The sequence below is a fragment of the Cynoglossus semilaevis genome, chromosome 6 (genome assembly GCF_000523025.1).
Source record: "Cynoglossus semilaevis isolate Cse_v1.0 chromosome 6, Cse_v1.0, whole genome shotgun sequence".
Lineage (NCBI taxonomy): Eukaryota > Metazoa > Chordata > Actinopteri > Pleuronectiformes > Cynoglossidae > Cynoglossus > Cynoglossus semilaevis.
In genome coordinates this window covers 8,989,375-9,004,773 of record NC_024312.1, presented here as the reverse complement: position 1 = coordinate 9,004,773, position 15,399 = coordinate 8,989,375, and the positions used below count along the sequence as shown (strand labels likewise).

Here is a 15,399-nt window from a genome sequence, read left to right as displayed (position 1 = left end):
TTATCTGAATTGTAACTGTCCATGTCCAAGACCAGGTTTCTTTAACTCCTATACAGCCTAAATTAAAATAAAAAAATAAATCCTCCTGTGTTGATTGTTCTCTAAGAACGTGCAAAGAGGCGGAAGATGCGAGAGGAAAAAGCCTGGTTGCTGTCTCAGGGACAGGATCTGCCTCCCGAACTGTTGAATCTGGAGCCTACATCCCCTGTGAACCGATCTCGAAAGAAGAAAGATTTGTATGAGACGTTTAAAATATGAAATTGAGAATTTAGTTTCAAATCTGATAACTGGTCCTGCTCATTGGCATTATATCTTGTTTGACATTGCAGCTATGAAATTGACGATGACTACACGGCCCTGTACAAAGGTATGGATAACAAACAAATACAGTGACAGCTTTTGTTTAATCTTTCATTCATTTTAAAGTGTAATTTTAAATACTCTATTTTCTACAGTACTTCAGACTCTAAAATCCCATAAAGATGCTTGGCCTTTCTTGGAGCCTGTGGATGACTCTTATGCTCCCAATTACCATGAAATCATTCAGGTACAATTCACCACTGTGTTTTATTTATTTATTTATTTATTTATTTATTTCATTTTATTTTTTTATTTATTTATTTTATTAGTGTTTCTCTACAATTTTCTAACATCTATGGCACACCACCAGGGTTTTTTAATTGTAATTATTATTTTTTTAATTGCAGACTCCCATGGATTTGTCTACCATTGAGAAAAAGCTCAATGATGGAGACTATATTGCCAAGGAGGAGTTTGTTGCAGATGTGAAGCTCATGTTTGAAAATTGTGTCGAGTACAACGGAGACGACAGTGGTGAGCCCAGGAGTTTGTGTATACCAGAGAGCACCAGTCAAATAAATGGATAATGATTACACTAGCTTTTCTGGTAAAGACATCAGTATATGTATGTTTAAGGGGTTAGATGTGAAGGGTTGGAGGGGGGTGGTCCAAATGGGGGAAGAGCAAAAGAAAGAGAGCTGGACATGGTGGTGAGGGGCTCGGGCCAGGGCAGCCTTGACAGTGATTAATGGGGAGTGATTGAGCTGTGCTTCAGTGCTCAAGGGGATCTGAGCCATGCAGTGCCAGAGAAACATTGCAGGCCCCAAGCCCCCTGTCTGGAGCCATCTATCCAACTGAATGCTCTCCCCAGGGACACGAGGAGAAGAGTGTGAGTAGGATGTAGGAGGAGCAAGAGGAGTAGAAGGGGTTTCAGGAGCAGGGGTCAGCCTTAAACCTCTGACCCGGTCAGTTGGCCAGTGTGAGTTGAGGACAGAGGAGAATGTGTCTTTGGGTTCATGACATACAATGCTGATCATCAGTGTTTTAGTATTGGGGTGCAACAATATAACAGTAGGAAATTGCATCTTCCAGCCTTATTTTATTATTCTATGTCACAGTTCAGGTTTTCACTGTATGCCCTGGATTTCCCACCTTACTTTTAATCATAGAAAAGGAAATAGCAGTAAAAATATGTTTCATAAAGGTTGAACTGAATTTATTTTATTATATTAAAACTAAGGTTTTGTATGTCATTTCTCTATATTAAAATTACAATATTTGAACAAGTCACAACTAAAAACAGGTGTTAAACACAAACATCAACCTGTTATTCATCTTTCCAGTCCAGCAATGTTTTTTTATATTTTATTTTATTTATATTATGTTTATTACTTGTGATTAATTCATATCTAACGTGATAATTCAGATTAGAAATTGAAATTGTTCCCTAATTCAAACACGTCTTTTAACAGAGTACACAATCATGGCAGAATCCCTAGAACGGTGTTTTAGTCGGGCCCTGCTGAAACACTTTCCAGCCGAGGAAGGTGACACAGATGAGGAATTTCACGTTAAACGAGAAGACAAGGAGCGGAAGGACAAAAAGCGAAACCGCACCAGTAAAAACTTGGGACCTGAAAGTCTAATTAGGGCAACTGAGCAAGTCCAACGCAAGAGAAGCTCCCAGGGAGGAAAAGACAGCATGCTTGCAGATGAAGAGGACAACAAGCTAAAACGACAACCACCTCCCCCTCACTGGACCAATGGCCCTCCAAAGCCCCACAATTTGCCTCCAAGCCAACAACGCATTCATGAAGGAGATATGAGAGGCATGTATCACCCAGGGCAACAGGTACTGACATCCATATTTTTTAAAAACATTTGATACCTAACCTAGTGCACTATGAAAACTAAATCAGTAAATTCTCCCCGTCTAACTAGCTCCCTCGTCCACCTGGTCATCCTGGTCCTCATATGTATGCCCAAAGAATGACCATGGAGCCACGCTTTGCTTACCCTGCTCACATTCCCAGGCATGCAGACCCCAGAAACTTTCCGTGTAACCTCAACATGCAGGTACTTCGCAGCCATTTGCATAGCCATGCAATGATTTCTTCCATGACCATATTCTAGACATCCCAGTTGTAGTCTAACAAAAAAAGGCTACAAATCTTTTCAGTGACATATAAAAGTGTCTTTCTAATTAATTTAATCAGTGAGGCAGCATGTGGACAATTGGAGACCAAGGAAAACAATGTGCTCAGTGTTTATATTTGAAGCCAGTAAGACAACAAGGGGCCATGTCTTTTTATTTTTGTTTCGTAAGGTACAGTAAGGTACAGTTTCTCCGTAACTGTGACATTATTGGGAGCACCATGAGTGTCCCACTGAACAAGAGACTTAACCCTGTGGGTTTACCCAATTTCATGCATACATGGACTAATTAGATTTGTATTCTTCTGATATAGTGATTCATGTTTTTTGTTTTAGCCCGGCATGGTTGAGGGGCCTCACATGGGTCCACGGTATCCAATGGGTCCTGATTCTAACCAGCAGCTACCTCCACACCAGCAGCAACATCCTTACATGGGTCCCACCCACGGTCCATCTCTTGGTCCACGTCCCACGGCCTTACAGCCTGGACCTCCTTCTGAGGCAAGCATGTATCCATACCACCATCATCCAGAAGGCCACACCCTAAACAGATTCTCTGGACCAGATAGACCAGCACAACACAACTACCCTAATCTAAGACCACCTGGTATGGGTATGGCCAACATGTGGACAGGTGTGAATCATCAGCAGAGGACAAATGGGATGCACATACAAAACCCTAATTCTGTCAACCAGACCAACTTTAATTATGGCAGTATCCCACCTCCAGTGGGGCAAAGACCATGGACAGAAGCTGCTGGATACCCACACCCACCTGCAGGAGTTAACTCTCAGGGGTCGGTGTCTTCACGTCCCCCTGCACCCCTTACAGACTCCTCTGGCAGGACTTGTTTGGCTTCAATGCTGGAAAGCCCAGAGATGCTGGCCCTGCAGCAGCTGTCAGCCTCTTCTGGACCCCCTGCTGGTGCCTCTCATCAGCACAGAGGCAACTTTCAGCAGTCTGGGCCCCAGTCAGGAATTGGCAACATCCCAGCTCACGCTTCCCAGAGGCCACCTCCTGCCCCAGAGCTTCAGCTGCTGCGTCCTGCACAAGACAATGGACCAGACAGACATGCTTTTCAGCCGACAAGCACACAGCCCAAAGGTAGAACTGACCTTCTTTTATAATTTTACCAGACATTTATATTCTCCTTTAATAAATATGCACCATCCACCCTTTTTAAACACTACTTCCTATTACACTTTTACTGTCCTAAGTAATTAAAGAGCATGGAATACACCGTCTTGCCTATAAGAGGCTTTGGCAGCTCATATTTTCTGATTAAAATATAAAACTAATTTCATGTTTTTAATGCACTCATCTCATTGTTTGTTGTTAGATTGAATTTACTATTTTTTTCTTTCTTTCTTCTTTCTTCTTAAGTTTATGGGAACATGGATTTTTCTTTATTATGTAAACTGCTAGAAAACACAGTTAATACTTTTTTTCCTGCTTACCATTCTATTGTTATTCACTGACAATAACTTGGCTTTCTTGTCCATATTGGTAACAGGTACAGGATCAGACAGTAGCATGATGCATAATGACATTTCTAAAGGAACTATATCTCAAGAAAACACTTTACCAGTGAACCAAGAGAACGCGTCCAAACCTAATCCAACTGAACACCAATCAGTGACACCAGAGGGAACACACAGCCCCTCAAAGCTGAGCACACCTCAAGATAATCCTTCCAGACTGGGGCTCTTGCATAGTTTAACACAGAGCCTCAAGCAGGATTTTGGTGGCCACACCCAGCCCACTAACAATTGTCTTCCTCAACCCAACTGTGCCACACATCTGAATACAAGTAACGACAGCTGCAAAGATCCTGCTCCACTTAAACCATCTAAGTCTAACCACAGTAGTCCAGGACAAAACGCTGCAAGCCCCACGTTTCCTCCTCAAAATGACCTGCCACTACATGTACCAGCATCTCAGAGTCCCCCTCAGGATTCACTCATGCTCGCTGCAAATCAGCAGAGCGAACATGAGCAACATATCCAAAAACACCAGCAGCAGCCTCAGGCAACACAGAATACTCCTCTTCAATGCCGCCCTCTCAGCTCTCCACGGCCGCAAACTCAGAACACTCAACAAAACATCTCACCCCAACATTCTGCACAGAAAAGTCCTGTCCATGAAGCATCTCATAGTTCTACACCACTGGTCCAACCAGCTGCCCCACTGCCCTCACATCCTCGTCCTGCAGAACACAGTAAACGAGGACAGAGTGAATCAGCAGGTAAAAAGGCCACAGAAGGTAGCACGGCTGCACCACAGCACACCATGAAGAAATCTGGACCTCAGAATGGTGGTTTTAAAGATGGGGATTTGAACACAAATCACAATCAAGCCCAGCTGGTGGGTTGTGATCCACTATTGCAGGGTCCTAGAGGCCCTTCACCTGGTCACAGTCCAGTCATGCCTGCCCAGTCTCAAGGCCATTTAAATGGAACTGGGGGTCCATACAGGATGGGAATCCCCCCGCATTCACACTACAACCAAAATAACATGAGCAGGTCAATGCCTCCATCTGTTCACTACCCTTACCACAACCAGCCCATTAGTTCTCTTCACAATCCTCCTCAACATCTCTCCTATCACCAGCAGGGAGGGGCTGCTTACCCCTATCTCATGCCTGGTCAACAGCGACCTCAGAGTCCATCAAACCTGTACCCCTCTCATCAGTACCAGCAGCAACAATTTTACCCTCAGCACCACCCTCAAGCTCAAACCCACAACCAAGTCCACAATAGAGGAGGTTATCCTCCTGAAGAATGGCATCGGTCACATTTTCCCCCTCATCAGTCGATGGCATCTAATGTCTACCCACATCTAGCAAGAGGCAGCAGCCAATCACAGGGTAGCATGTTAACATCTGTGGGACCTGGGCCTTTCTCTCTCCCTGGTCTAATGTCGCCAGGCCGTAGGTCGGAAGCTGGGCTACACCTTAGTGGCCCAGATGAAGGTAAGTGTGAAAGCCGGTCACAAGTCAGCACAGGAGGCAGCAGTGGTGGTGTTAGCCCAGCTCACACTGAGGGCTCTGAACGTCCTGAAAGCCCAAAAGAAATCCTGGACCTGGACAGCCATAATGTTGCGGCGCGTCAGCGTGGCACCCAGCAACCCCAGCAGCAGCATCCACCTGCGTCTGCTGCACACATGTTGTCTGGCTACATGAGCAACTCGCGTGGCATGCATCCTGGAATCCAGCAAAATACACCTCCTCTACCACACGTAGCCGGAAAAGTTGGCAATGGAAGCCGGTACCCTCGCCAGCCATATCCAGATCCAGGTCGTTACGCTGGCCAGAGGCCTCACCCACACCTCATGGAAGCCTTACATAGGCCCCAGCAGCTGCCTTACACCCCAGGTCAGACACACATGGCTATGTTCCAGCAGCCAAGGCCAGCGGGCCACTTCCAAGGCATGATGATCCAGCAGAGTGTCCTGGCACCGGAACAGTTTCCACATTCAGGGTAAGATGTTTTCTCTTTTCCTATTTGTGATTTTAGGGAAATGAGGATTAACTCAGAAATTATCAACTGCTTCTGCCAAGCTGTTGATAATTTTCTTTTGTCATTTCCTTCTGCTTTTTTGATTTAAGCAGATGGAAAAAAAAAACAGGTGATGAACAATTCTGTTTTAGGCAAAATGAAATGAAAATTCAAGAAAAATGATTCAGGGTTGAAAGAATGTGGAATCAGCATATATTTATGAGGACTAATTCCAGTTCAACAGAACAAAAATGGGGTCAACATGAAACATGCTCCTTTTAGGAATTAATGCCATGTGTTTGTGTTCACAGGCATCATATGATGGCTGCGCCTGGTGGTCCTAGCAGTAAACAGGGAGTGTGACATGTGAGTACTGTACCTTAAGCACATTGAGCTTGAATCATATTCTTTTTAATCAACTATTTACGTGTTGTTATTCAGCCAAAAAATATGTTGATATAGCAAATTAACAGATTTAATTTAATCTTTCAGATTAATCCATAACGAAAGAGGATCCCGATCATGTCAGTGAGTAGAATTAAAGAAATGTCATAAGTTTGATCAGACAGACAATGTTCAGAACGCCTCGACATTGACATTGATTCTCTTTTTTTAATGCTGGAGCAAAGCATTTGTCTTTTGTTGCTCACCTTAAACTTCAATCAGAAGAGCCAATCAGACAGCTGGTCTTACTAAGAAGATGTTAAAGAGATCTGTCATACAGCCGTTTTCAAACAGGTCACAGGACTGACTCTGATGCTTGGTGAAACTGGAATGGACTATCATAGACCAGTACCTGTCAACAGAACAGTGGCTTACCAATATAAGTGATTTCACTTTTGTCATTCAGAACATTTTTCTTACCACTTGTCCAAATGGCTAAATTTGGGGGGCACTGCCACTAAGGAACCATTTTCTGCTTAAATATTGCCATAGGGATGTATTAAAACCACTGTATAAAGCCTGGCCTTCTGTTCACCGTACATTCAGACCCAAGTCCACAGAAAAGAGGAAATTGACTTCTTTTACAGCAAAATGTTAAAACTCAGGTGTATAAAGAAGATACTTTGACTTTGTCCATGTCACCTTAAAGTCCTTGCAACTGCCTTGTTCTTCCCCAAGTGAATGTATAAATAAATGTGTATTTGAAGCAGGGCAACTGCACGTGAAGGAGCACCAACACTGGAAATCTGTCCCAAAATACTTTTCTCTTTCACACACACACACACACACCAGTTTAACAGTTGTTTCTTTGCTCCTGTTGTAAATTTTGAGAATTTGCATTCATCAGAGCGGCCTTCATTTATCAGAATGTCTTTGGTCAGCAGAGAAGGACTCTTACAAGGATGTTATGCACTACATAGTTTTTGTTGTTCTCAGCATCCTGGGACTAAGAGGCCTTGATGAGTAGTTGAAAGCCAATGCCTGTTAACACACAGTGTATATGTTTGAAATACATAAAAATATATATTTATGTAACGACTGTCCTTTTCTCTTTAGAAGGCTTTTAGATCCGTTAATCTACAATTGTCACAGTGTGGAACCCATTGGCTGGTATGTGCACAAACAAAACAAATATAGATAAGTAACTCTGGTCATTTTCTTGATAATTCCCTTCCAACAACTTCAAGCTTTAGGTTTACTGCCGTTTTCTTGTCATGACATGCGTCCTCATTTTTGTTTTATTGCCGAACACATCCTCAGGGTCTACAGTTTCTATATACGGGTATTTTGCTGTACTGGCAAAAAGGAAATGTAACTGTGACAAATCATCCCAGTTCAAGTGAAATGTTGTCTCATAGTGTCGAACTAATGTAATTGACAGTTGAAGTGGAACACTGTAATCCTTTAAATTTGTTTAATGTGGCCCCCTGTCACAAAATGTATTTTGGTCAACATCTACAATGGTGTGATTCTGTAACTGCTGCACATCTGCATCCTCCCCCTATCATTAACGGTGCACCAGCATCATCTCATGCAGTTAAGTGACAGCAGCAAACTAATCTACCTCATTCGGCCACATGGTGGCAGAATACCTTTCAGTTCCTTCTTTTAACTGGATGATTTTAGCACTACTTCATAATTTAGAATTCCAGAAGTGATGGCCTTAGCGTGATAACATACTGTAATAATTATTCAGCTTGTCATTTTGAGCCATGTTGCAGTGTGTACACATACTCTTGGCTTTTACCATGTCTCACCAATGACAAGTAGTAGCTGGTATCCTATTGTCAGAATTATGGATTTTTTTTGTAAAGATGTCATACCTTTCTGTCGACAAATTCAGGCTGTGTACTGGTCTAGGGTCTGTGAGACTTCTGAGTGTTGTAGCATCTTATATAGCATTTTAGATAAAGAAAATAGCAGAATGCTGGAAGATGTAAGACAATTTTAAAGGTACTAAAAGTTGTCATATGTATGTCTTTTTTGTTAATATAGAATGTGTGATATTTTAGTGAGCCTAACTGGGTCACTTTGGTAGAATCCTCACTTGTTCTGCCCTCTATATGTGTTGGGCAGTGTTGCTTGTAAAGGTGGTGAGGTGAAACTCCTGTGGTGTACATGTGTGAGTGTGTGTGTGTGTGTTTGTTTCTGGTGTGTAGAATCCTCTCCAGACACTCTGAAGTGTGCGTTCAACTCATTTATTCTGCTGTCATTCATCTGCACTAGTGAAAGCCGTGTTGATTAAATGTGAATCATATTTATTTGCTCTTTTAAGAATTTTTATACATTGTTGGGCTTGTTTTAATATAAATGTGGTGTCTGTTTCTTTTTGACCTTACCTGGTGTTATTTTTAAGGTAGTCGTCTTTTACCTCAGTAGCATGACGGTATTGAAGAAAAAACCTGTTCTCTTTTTTTAATTGACGTTTACAAGTTCTTTTCTGACTGACATAGATTATTTTCGAAACGGATTTTCTATACTGTACATTTTTATTTAGAAATAAATAACTTTTTGAACGGGAATATGTCTTATTCTTACAATGAAACCTTTAAGAAATGTATTTACTTTATATGACCTTAAAGCAAATTAGTCAACTATCACTCTTTCACTTCCTACAGCCTTTCAGAATTTACAAACCAGAATGTGAGAGTGGGGACCATGTAGGAGAGATAACATACAAGTAACATTCTGATTTTTTTTTAAATAACTACGTTATTACACAGCTACAGTACATAACTATATTTGAGTCGAGTTATGAAACAAGCATCAACTGAAGGTTTGGTCTTTTTACACAAGGTCATTAAAATTGTCTGTCAAATTAAAAATGATGTTTTCATCACCAAATATAAAATAAGTTACATTTGGAGAAATGTGGGATGGGGTCAAGCGTAAAGGTCGCATTACTAATTGTGCATGACATGACATTGTATTACAACTTCAAATGCAAGATTCATGGACATTCAGACTGATCACTTGAGGTGTAAACTAGGGCTCTTTATTGGATTCACGACCCCTAGATTGTGTTTTTCTGAAAACTCCATGGGGTTTCAAAACAAATAAAAGCATGGCTTAATGTTGCGTGTTTGCTTGCCCACAATCACTGCATGTCTGACTCATGAAAAGCAGAACCACACAACAGCAAACTATTCTGTCTTTTCACCAACAGGAAGTGGTTCAGGTCTGTTTTTAACATTGCAACAATCAGTGTTTTCAGTTCTCACATGATTACAATGTATAATTAAAGGAAATTGCCTGATCTGGGCTAAAGCTGCCGTAACCCTTCTAGAAGTATTTTCACAGAAAAAAATGTTTGTTAGTTTTGTTTTGGGTTTTCTAAAACAGAATTAGACTTGTGAAACATCCAGTGTGCTGTGCCATAGCCTGATGAATACTGGAACTGACACCAGACTGCCAGTTACCCTGAAAAGATTTAAGTAAACACTCTGGTGTTTTAAAGTGTACAAATGTACTGAACATGGTGTTAGTAGTCCTGCTGTGAATAAAAGGCTTGACATGACATTTTCAAAGTAAAAAAAAGTAGCTATAGTTCAATAAATCACACTGAAAGTAATTGAATGCAAAAAGTTAAAAAGGGGGGATTTTAAAGATGCAATTTAAATGTGTGGTGTTCCCTGTGATGAACACACTCCCCAGATCATGTGCTACTTGGGAAGAGGAAGTGCTACAGCTCCTCAGGTCCCTTTTAGTTGTTTCTGTATAAGAACATATGTTTTCTGTTTGAGCTTAAGATAAATTCTACATGCTAAAAATCCCATCTTAAACTTGTCATTCAGTATTCAAGAGAAAATTAAGGGTTTTTCTAAATAGTTTGTGATGTTTTCAAAGATATTTCCCAGACTTGGTTGTTTGTATTTATTGTCATAAATTACTAAACATTTGTCTTTTCTTTTTTTTTTTTTAACAAAGCTAGTTAAAATACATAGACTTTGTTAAGATTCGTAGGCTGTTATCACATTGGTTCATGTCCACGTGTCCGCGTATGACCAATCAGCGCGTTGGAAAGGATTGGACCAATTACGTCGGAGGGGCGGGGCTTAGCTGAAACGGAAAAACAAAGGCATATTCTGCCTGAAGCTTAGGTGTACGTTTACAAGTAAACACAAACTCAACTAAATCTGTGCTGTGCTGTTGCTCATTCATTATCCGTTCAAACACCGTCGACACTAGAGAAGGTAAGTTTTGTCTAAAATATATATATATTTCTGTAAGTGACACGCAGCCGTTAGTTTAAATCTCTTCACCCGGCTCCACTGTTGTACTGTTGACACGTCTCAGTCAGCTGTAGTCGAGTCTATGTGCTCTCAGTAGTAAAACAATATAACAATAACAGTATATATATGAGTGTGTGTGTATATATATACATATATATATATATATATAGTTCCATATTGTCCTGTTTATTCCCTGTAGGTACAGGACCACTCTCCATGGCTGTCCTGCTACAGAGTCCACATGCATTTCTGGTCATTCTGCTCCTCTTACTTTACTGGGTTGGTGTGCAGTCCATCCCTGACCCCAGGCAGAGAGAGATGCTCATAAAACTTGAGACATCCATGCAGACAGGTGGTCAGCTGCAACTCACTGATGCTGAGCAGAAGCTGGATGCTGTGCTGTTCAAAATGAAACAGAGGGAGAGTCAGGCAGGGGCCTTTCCTCCTGCTGTACACTTCTTCAAGGCCAGAGAACTCATAAGGGCTAGCCCCATCTTCAGCCTGCTGCAGAGGATGCCCAAAGGTATGTCTACCATCAGTATTCAATGTGTATTTCTTATTAGCATACACACATTCTGTGCTTGACTTTTGTATTTCTTTGTTTTTTAAGCATTTAAAATGTCTGTCCCACTCAAAGACCTGCAATGTCTGAAAAAAAAAACAATGTGAGAATATGTATTGTAAAATTAGCATTTGTTCAATATTTGTAGGTAATTGTTATTTCATTTGTCCATGTCCTTTTAAAAGCTGCAGGAAAATCAGAAATTATTTTTGTTTTTAATGAACAATTATGTTATTCTGTGTTTTAGGGGCGGTGCTCCACGTCCACGACTTCTCCATAGTCGATGCTGAGTGGCTGGTGAAGAATGTGACCTATCGACCCCACTGCTACATGTGCTACACTGACAACCACTCTGTCAGATTCATCTTCTCCTCTTTGTCACCCAAACCTCTGTCACATTGTTCTCCCTGGATTCTTCTGGAAAACCAAAGAGCCAAGATGGGCAACTCCACAGATTTTGACAGAAGGTGACATTGTTGAATATGGATATTTATAAAGCTTTTGGATAAAAAAGAATGCAACTAAAATGGATAACTTCTGGATTTTGTGAGACCATTTAACATCTTAAATTGTTTTTTAAATTTAAATAGTTTAGCTTTAGTCTTTACTGCTACAATGTTAGAGTTGATGCAATAATAAGTCCAGTATATTTAACACCAAACACATAAGAACATTAGAGCCAATGAGCAAGACTAAGAGTTTAGCCCAGTGTCCCCACAGTCTTGTGTTTTGCTTGATGTTTTGCTATTCATTAGCTTTAAAAAAAATAGCAGTTTTAATTTATTTGAGGGCTGACTTTTAGCCTGCCCTGTTGGCTAAGTTGTTTAATTGATTGACATTTTTTTTTTAGCTTTTAGTTATTCTTTAGTTTTTTTTATAATAACTTGTTTGTTTTTCTATGTGTGTTTACTACAGTTCTGATATTTCTGTTTGGACTACAGTAATAGTTAACGTGTCTACTGTAGCTGCATTAGCTTTTAGCTAATATGAAGATAAGTTTCAGATTTCTTGGTTTTATTTTTATTATTATAGTCTTCATGCACGGATTTTATGCCAGTGTATGTTTCACCTTTTCAAACACAGATCTTTCTATTGTTTTGTGTCTCTGTACATTCAGCATCACAGCCTACCTGACACTCTTCACAGAGAAAGATCCAGACACAGTGTACCCCAATCAGAGTGTGATATGGGGTGCATTTGAACAGGCCTTTCTTGCTGTTTGGGGTCTGGTCACCTACACACCAGTGTTTCGGGACTACTACTACCAGGGCTTGACCCAGTTCTACATGGACAATGTCATGTATTTGGAAGTTCGGGCTATGCTCCCAGAGGTAACCTGTCACAGCTGGAGTGTCCAGTGTGTGCAATGGGCCACTCGTTCATGTCTCCATTTTTTTGTTATTTAAGTTGTACGAGTTGGACGGCAGCACTCATGACAGATCCTGGACTCTAAAGACCTACCAGGATGTTACCGTACAGTTCACAAAGGAGAACCCAGATTTCTTTGGAGCAAGAATTATCTTCACAACTCACAGGTGACTGATGAGTTTACTGTGCATGATGTAGAATAACTACCGTGAATGATCTCACAGGTGACTGATGAGTTTACTGTGTAGAATAACTACCGTGAATGACCCACTGACTGGAACGAAACACTGTTTTCTGCAGGGCAGCCAATATAACCAGCATGACTGAAACTGTGATGGAGGCCATTAAACTACAGAGAGATTTCCCAGATATCATGGCTGGTTTTGACTTGGTGAGTAGCAACAGTGCTTTGTGTTTAAACAGTCTATTGTTCACTAACAGTACTTGTGTGTGTGTGTGTCTGTTCAGGTGGGTGAGGAAGATAAAGGCAGACCACTGTGGTACTTTAGAGACGCCTTGTCACTGCCGGCAGAGATGGGGGTCACACTTCCTTTCTTTTTTCATGCTGGAGAGACAGGCAAGTCCGTTAGTGCCAGATGTCTGGACTTAGCAACAGAACTAACCAAAGACCCCAACAGTTAATTTAACAGATAGGATGTTTCCATTTAATAACAGAAAAACAAAGCAGTCAAGAGAGTACTGTATTCTATGGGTGAAAAAGAAAAATATTATAGCTGTCAAATTAAAAAACTACTACAACTACTATTACTAATATTAATATAGTTAATTATTAATTAATTAATATAATTTATTAAGTATATTAATATTATTAATATTAATTAATTAATATAATTGTGGCATTTACAGTCTTTGCAGCTGACAAGGGCAGCCAGAGGAGGCGCTGTTCATTTTATGGTTGCAACTCACTGGCTGCCACCCAGGAGGCTCCATTAGGGATATGTGGTTCTTCATGCAAATCAAACCCTGCACTCTCTGCTGTCTGGTTTTAAGGCAGTTGTGCTAACAGCTGCACTATCACAATAATAATAATAATGATTAATCATAGGGTAGCTGTGGAATAATCACAATTAATCATGATTAATCAACATAATAATGTGTACTGACCATGTATCAGAGAGACATTAATGGATGGACTCTGAAGTGATTAAATAGGCATTGTCATTCTGTCCATGTGTTAAAATGCATCTTACCATATTTTGGATTAATAGTCACTGATCTCTTAGGGCGACTAACATGTCCCTGGGATTTTTATATTTACTGAAAGTAGATTATATCAAAGAGTTACATTAAACACACTTTTTCTATCCCACACACAGACCTCGAAGGCACAGAAGTGGACCAGAACCTATTGGACGGCCTTCGGTTGAACACCTCACGCATTGGCCATGGGTTTGCTATAAACCGCCACCCGGTGGCCAAAGATCTTTCAAGGAAGAAAGGTGTAGCTTTGGAAGTCTGCCCCATCTCCAACCAGGTAAAGTCTGAAGCCTGACTCTAACAATTATGTGTAGACCTGGGTCTCTGTAACTAGAATGACTAGTGACCTCACATCCCAGGTGCTAAAGTTGGTAAAGGATCTGCAAAATCATCCGGCCGCTGCTCTGATGGCAGAAGGCCATCCGCTGGTCATCTGTTCAGATGACCCTTCTCTGTTTGGAGCCTCTGGTCTCTCTTATGACTTCTATGAAGCTTTTGTGGGATTTGGAGGACTGCGGTCCAACATAGGTACACTGAAACAGCTGGCCATCAACTCCATCAGGTGAGGATCCATCCTGAAATAAAGACGGGTTAATGACGGGATTAAAATACTCAAATGATTTCTCTCCCTCTCTCCCACCTCTCTTTCTCTATCTCTGGTGTGATTATATGATGTTTCAAACGTTTTTAACAAATTCTCCAACCTAGGATTCTATATTGTGGTCCATACATGAGAAAGCAGTAACAGTATATTACTGCAGTAATGCATCTTCATGACATTTTCTTGCCTGTGTTTTAGGTTCAGTTCTTTGACACCACCACAACAGGACATAGCCTTGGCCATTTGGCAGAGAAGATGGGATCATTTTGTCTCTGAAAAGGTTTTTTAGAAATGTATTTTATTTTTGGTGAATCCTATCGTGATTTTCTATTCTGAGGAGGGAGCCACTTTTCACTGAGGTGTTTGGTTAGTGATGCTGTAGTAAAACTGCACAAATGAGAATCTCCAAGGCCACACAAACAGGAGACAAAAGAGGGTTAACGTTTTACGTCATTGACAATCAAAGCTACGGCCGATTGACAGTTGGAATTTATCAATTCTAACAGGTAAAGTTTTTAATTTTTGACAGAAACCTAATTTTAAGTAAAGATTGGACTGAATATGGATCAACACGTCAAGATTTGTAATGTTAAAAAAGTGAGGTTCCCTTGTGACCAGGTCCACTGGTAACCAAGTTCTGATGTGTATCGCAAGAGAATTCTTTTAAAAGAGCTAAAAAGAGCAACCACAAGTTGTTAAGTAGGATACATTTTTTTTATGCAGTGGCAAAATTCCTTTTGAAAACTGGGTGTTAGTGCGCATACTTTTTTGGAGTGTGTTCACTTTCCGAGTTTCAAAATTAATTAGGTGTAAAAACCCTGTTTGCTTGATAAAAGGTTAAAACAAAAGAATTACACGGTCAAGATTTGATTAGTTCAATGATGGTACCAACTTTTCTGGAAACAAACTCAGTGTTTGTGTGTGTGTGTGTGTGTGTGTGTGGTGAAGCTGGAATTCTGTGATCTCTGAATCAGCTGGGTGGAAGAGTTCATTTTCAAATAAATTATTGAGTTTTTACATGA

General features: G+C 40.7%; 2 protein-coding genes across 4 annotated transcripts in view; both read left to right on the top strand.

The window, feature by feature from the left end:
- Positions 1 to 8,123, top strand: part of cecr2 (CECR2 histone acetyl-lysine reader) — a 25,431-nt gene extending 17,308 nt beyond the window's left edge. The window contains exons 10-19 of one of the 2 annotated variants that reach the window (XM_008311818.3): positions 107 to 236; positions 330 to 367; positions 456 to 547; positions 708 to 834; positions 1,773 to 2,152; positions 2,242 to 2,376; positions 2,791 to 3,559; positions 3,969 to 5,934; positions 6,264 to 6,318; positions 6,445 to 8,123. In XM_008311818.3, the coding sequence (XP_008310040.1) occupies positions 107 to 236; positions 330 to 367; positions 456 to 547; positions 708 to 834; positions 1,773 to 2,152; positions 2,242 to 2,376; positions 2,791 to 3,559; positions 3,969 to 5,934; positions 6,264 to 6,315 (3,689 nt within the window). In that variant the 3' untranslated portion in view covers positions 6,316 to 6,318; positions 6,445 to 8,123. The remainder of the gene's footprint in view (positions 1 to 106; positions 237 to 329; positions 368 to 455; positions 548 to 707; positions 835 to 1,772; positions 2,153 to 2,241; positions 2,377 to 2,790; positions 3,560 to 3,968; positions 5,935 to 6,263; positions 6,319 to 6,444) is intronic. The other variant, XM_008311820.3, reaches the window with a different exon arrangement.
- Positions 6,445 to 15,399, top strand: ada2a (adenosine deaminase 2a). 2 transcript variants are annotated; one of them, XM_025056419.1, is made up of 10 exons: positions 6,445 to 6,480; positions 10,828 to 11,151; positions 11,438 to 11,657; positions 12,308 to 12,521; positions 12,598 to 12,725; positions 12,859 to 12,949; positions 13,027 to 13,135; positions 13,896 to 14,053; positions 14,136 to 14,338; positions 14,576 to 15,399. In XM_025056419.1, the coding sequence occupies exons 2-10, from the start codon at positions 10,845 to 10,847 to the stop codon at positions 14,664 to 14,666; spliced, it is 1,521 nt and encodes a 506-aa protein (XP_024912187.1). In that variant the 5' UTR covers positions 6,445 to 6,480; positions 10,828 to 10,844; the 3' UTR covers positions 14,667 to 15,399. The 2 variants fall into 2 exon arrangements, with proteins under 2 accessions (XP_024912187.1, XP_008310038.1); XM_008311816.3 differs by lacking the exon at positions 6,445 to 6,480 and adding an exon at positions 9,069 to 10,589.

Excerpts from the sequence above, each read along its gene's own strand:
- ada2a (XM_025056419.1), top strand. The coding sequence starts at position 10,845 with ATGGCTGTCCTGCTACAGAGTCCACATGCATTTCTGGTCATTCTGCTC. Across the intron at positions 11,658-12,307 it reads TCCACAGATTTTGACAGAAG|CATCACAGCCTACCTGACAC; the intron begins GTGACATTGTTG and ends CTGTACATTCAG. Across the intron at positions 12,522-12,597 it reads TTCGGGCTATGCTCCCAGAG|TTGTACGAGTTGGACGGCAG; the intron begins GTAACCTGTCAC and ends TTGTTATTTAAG.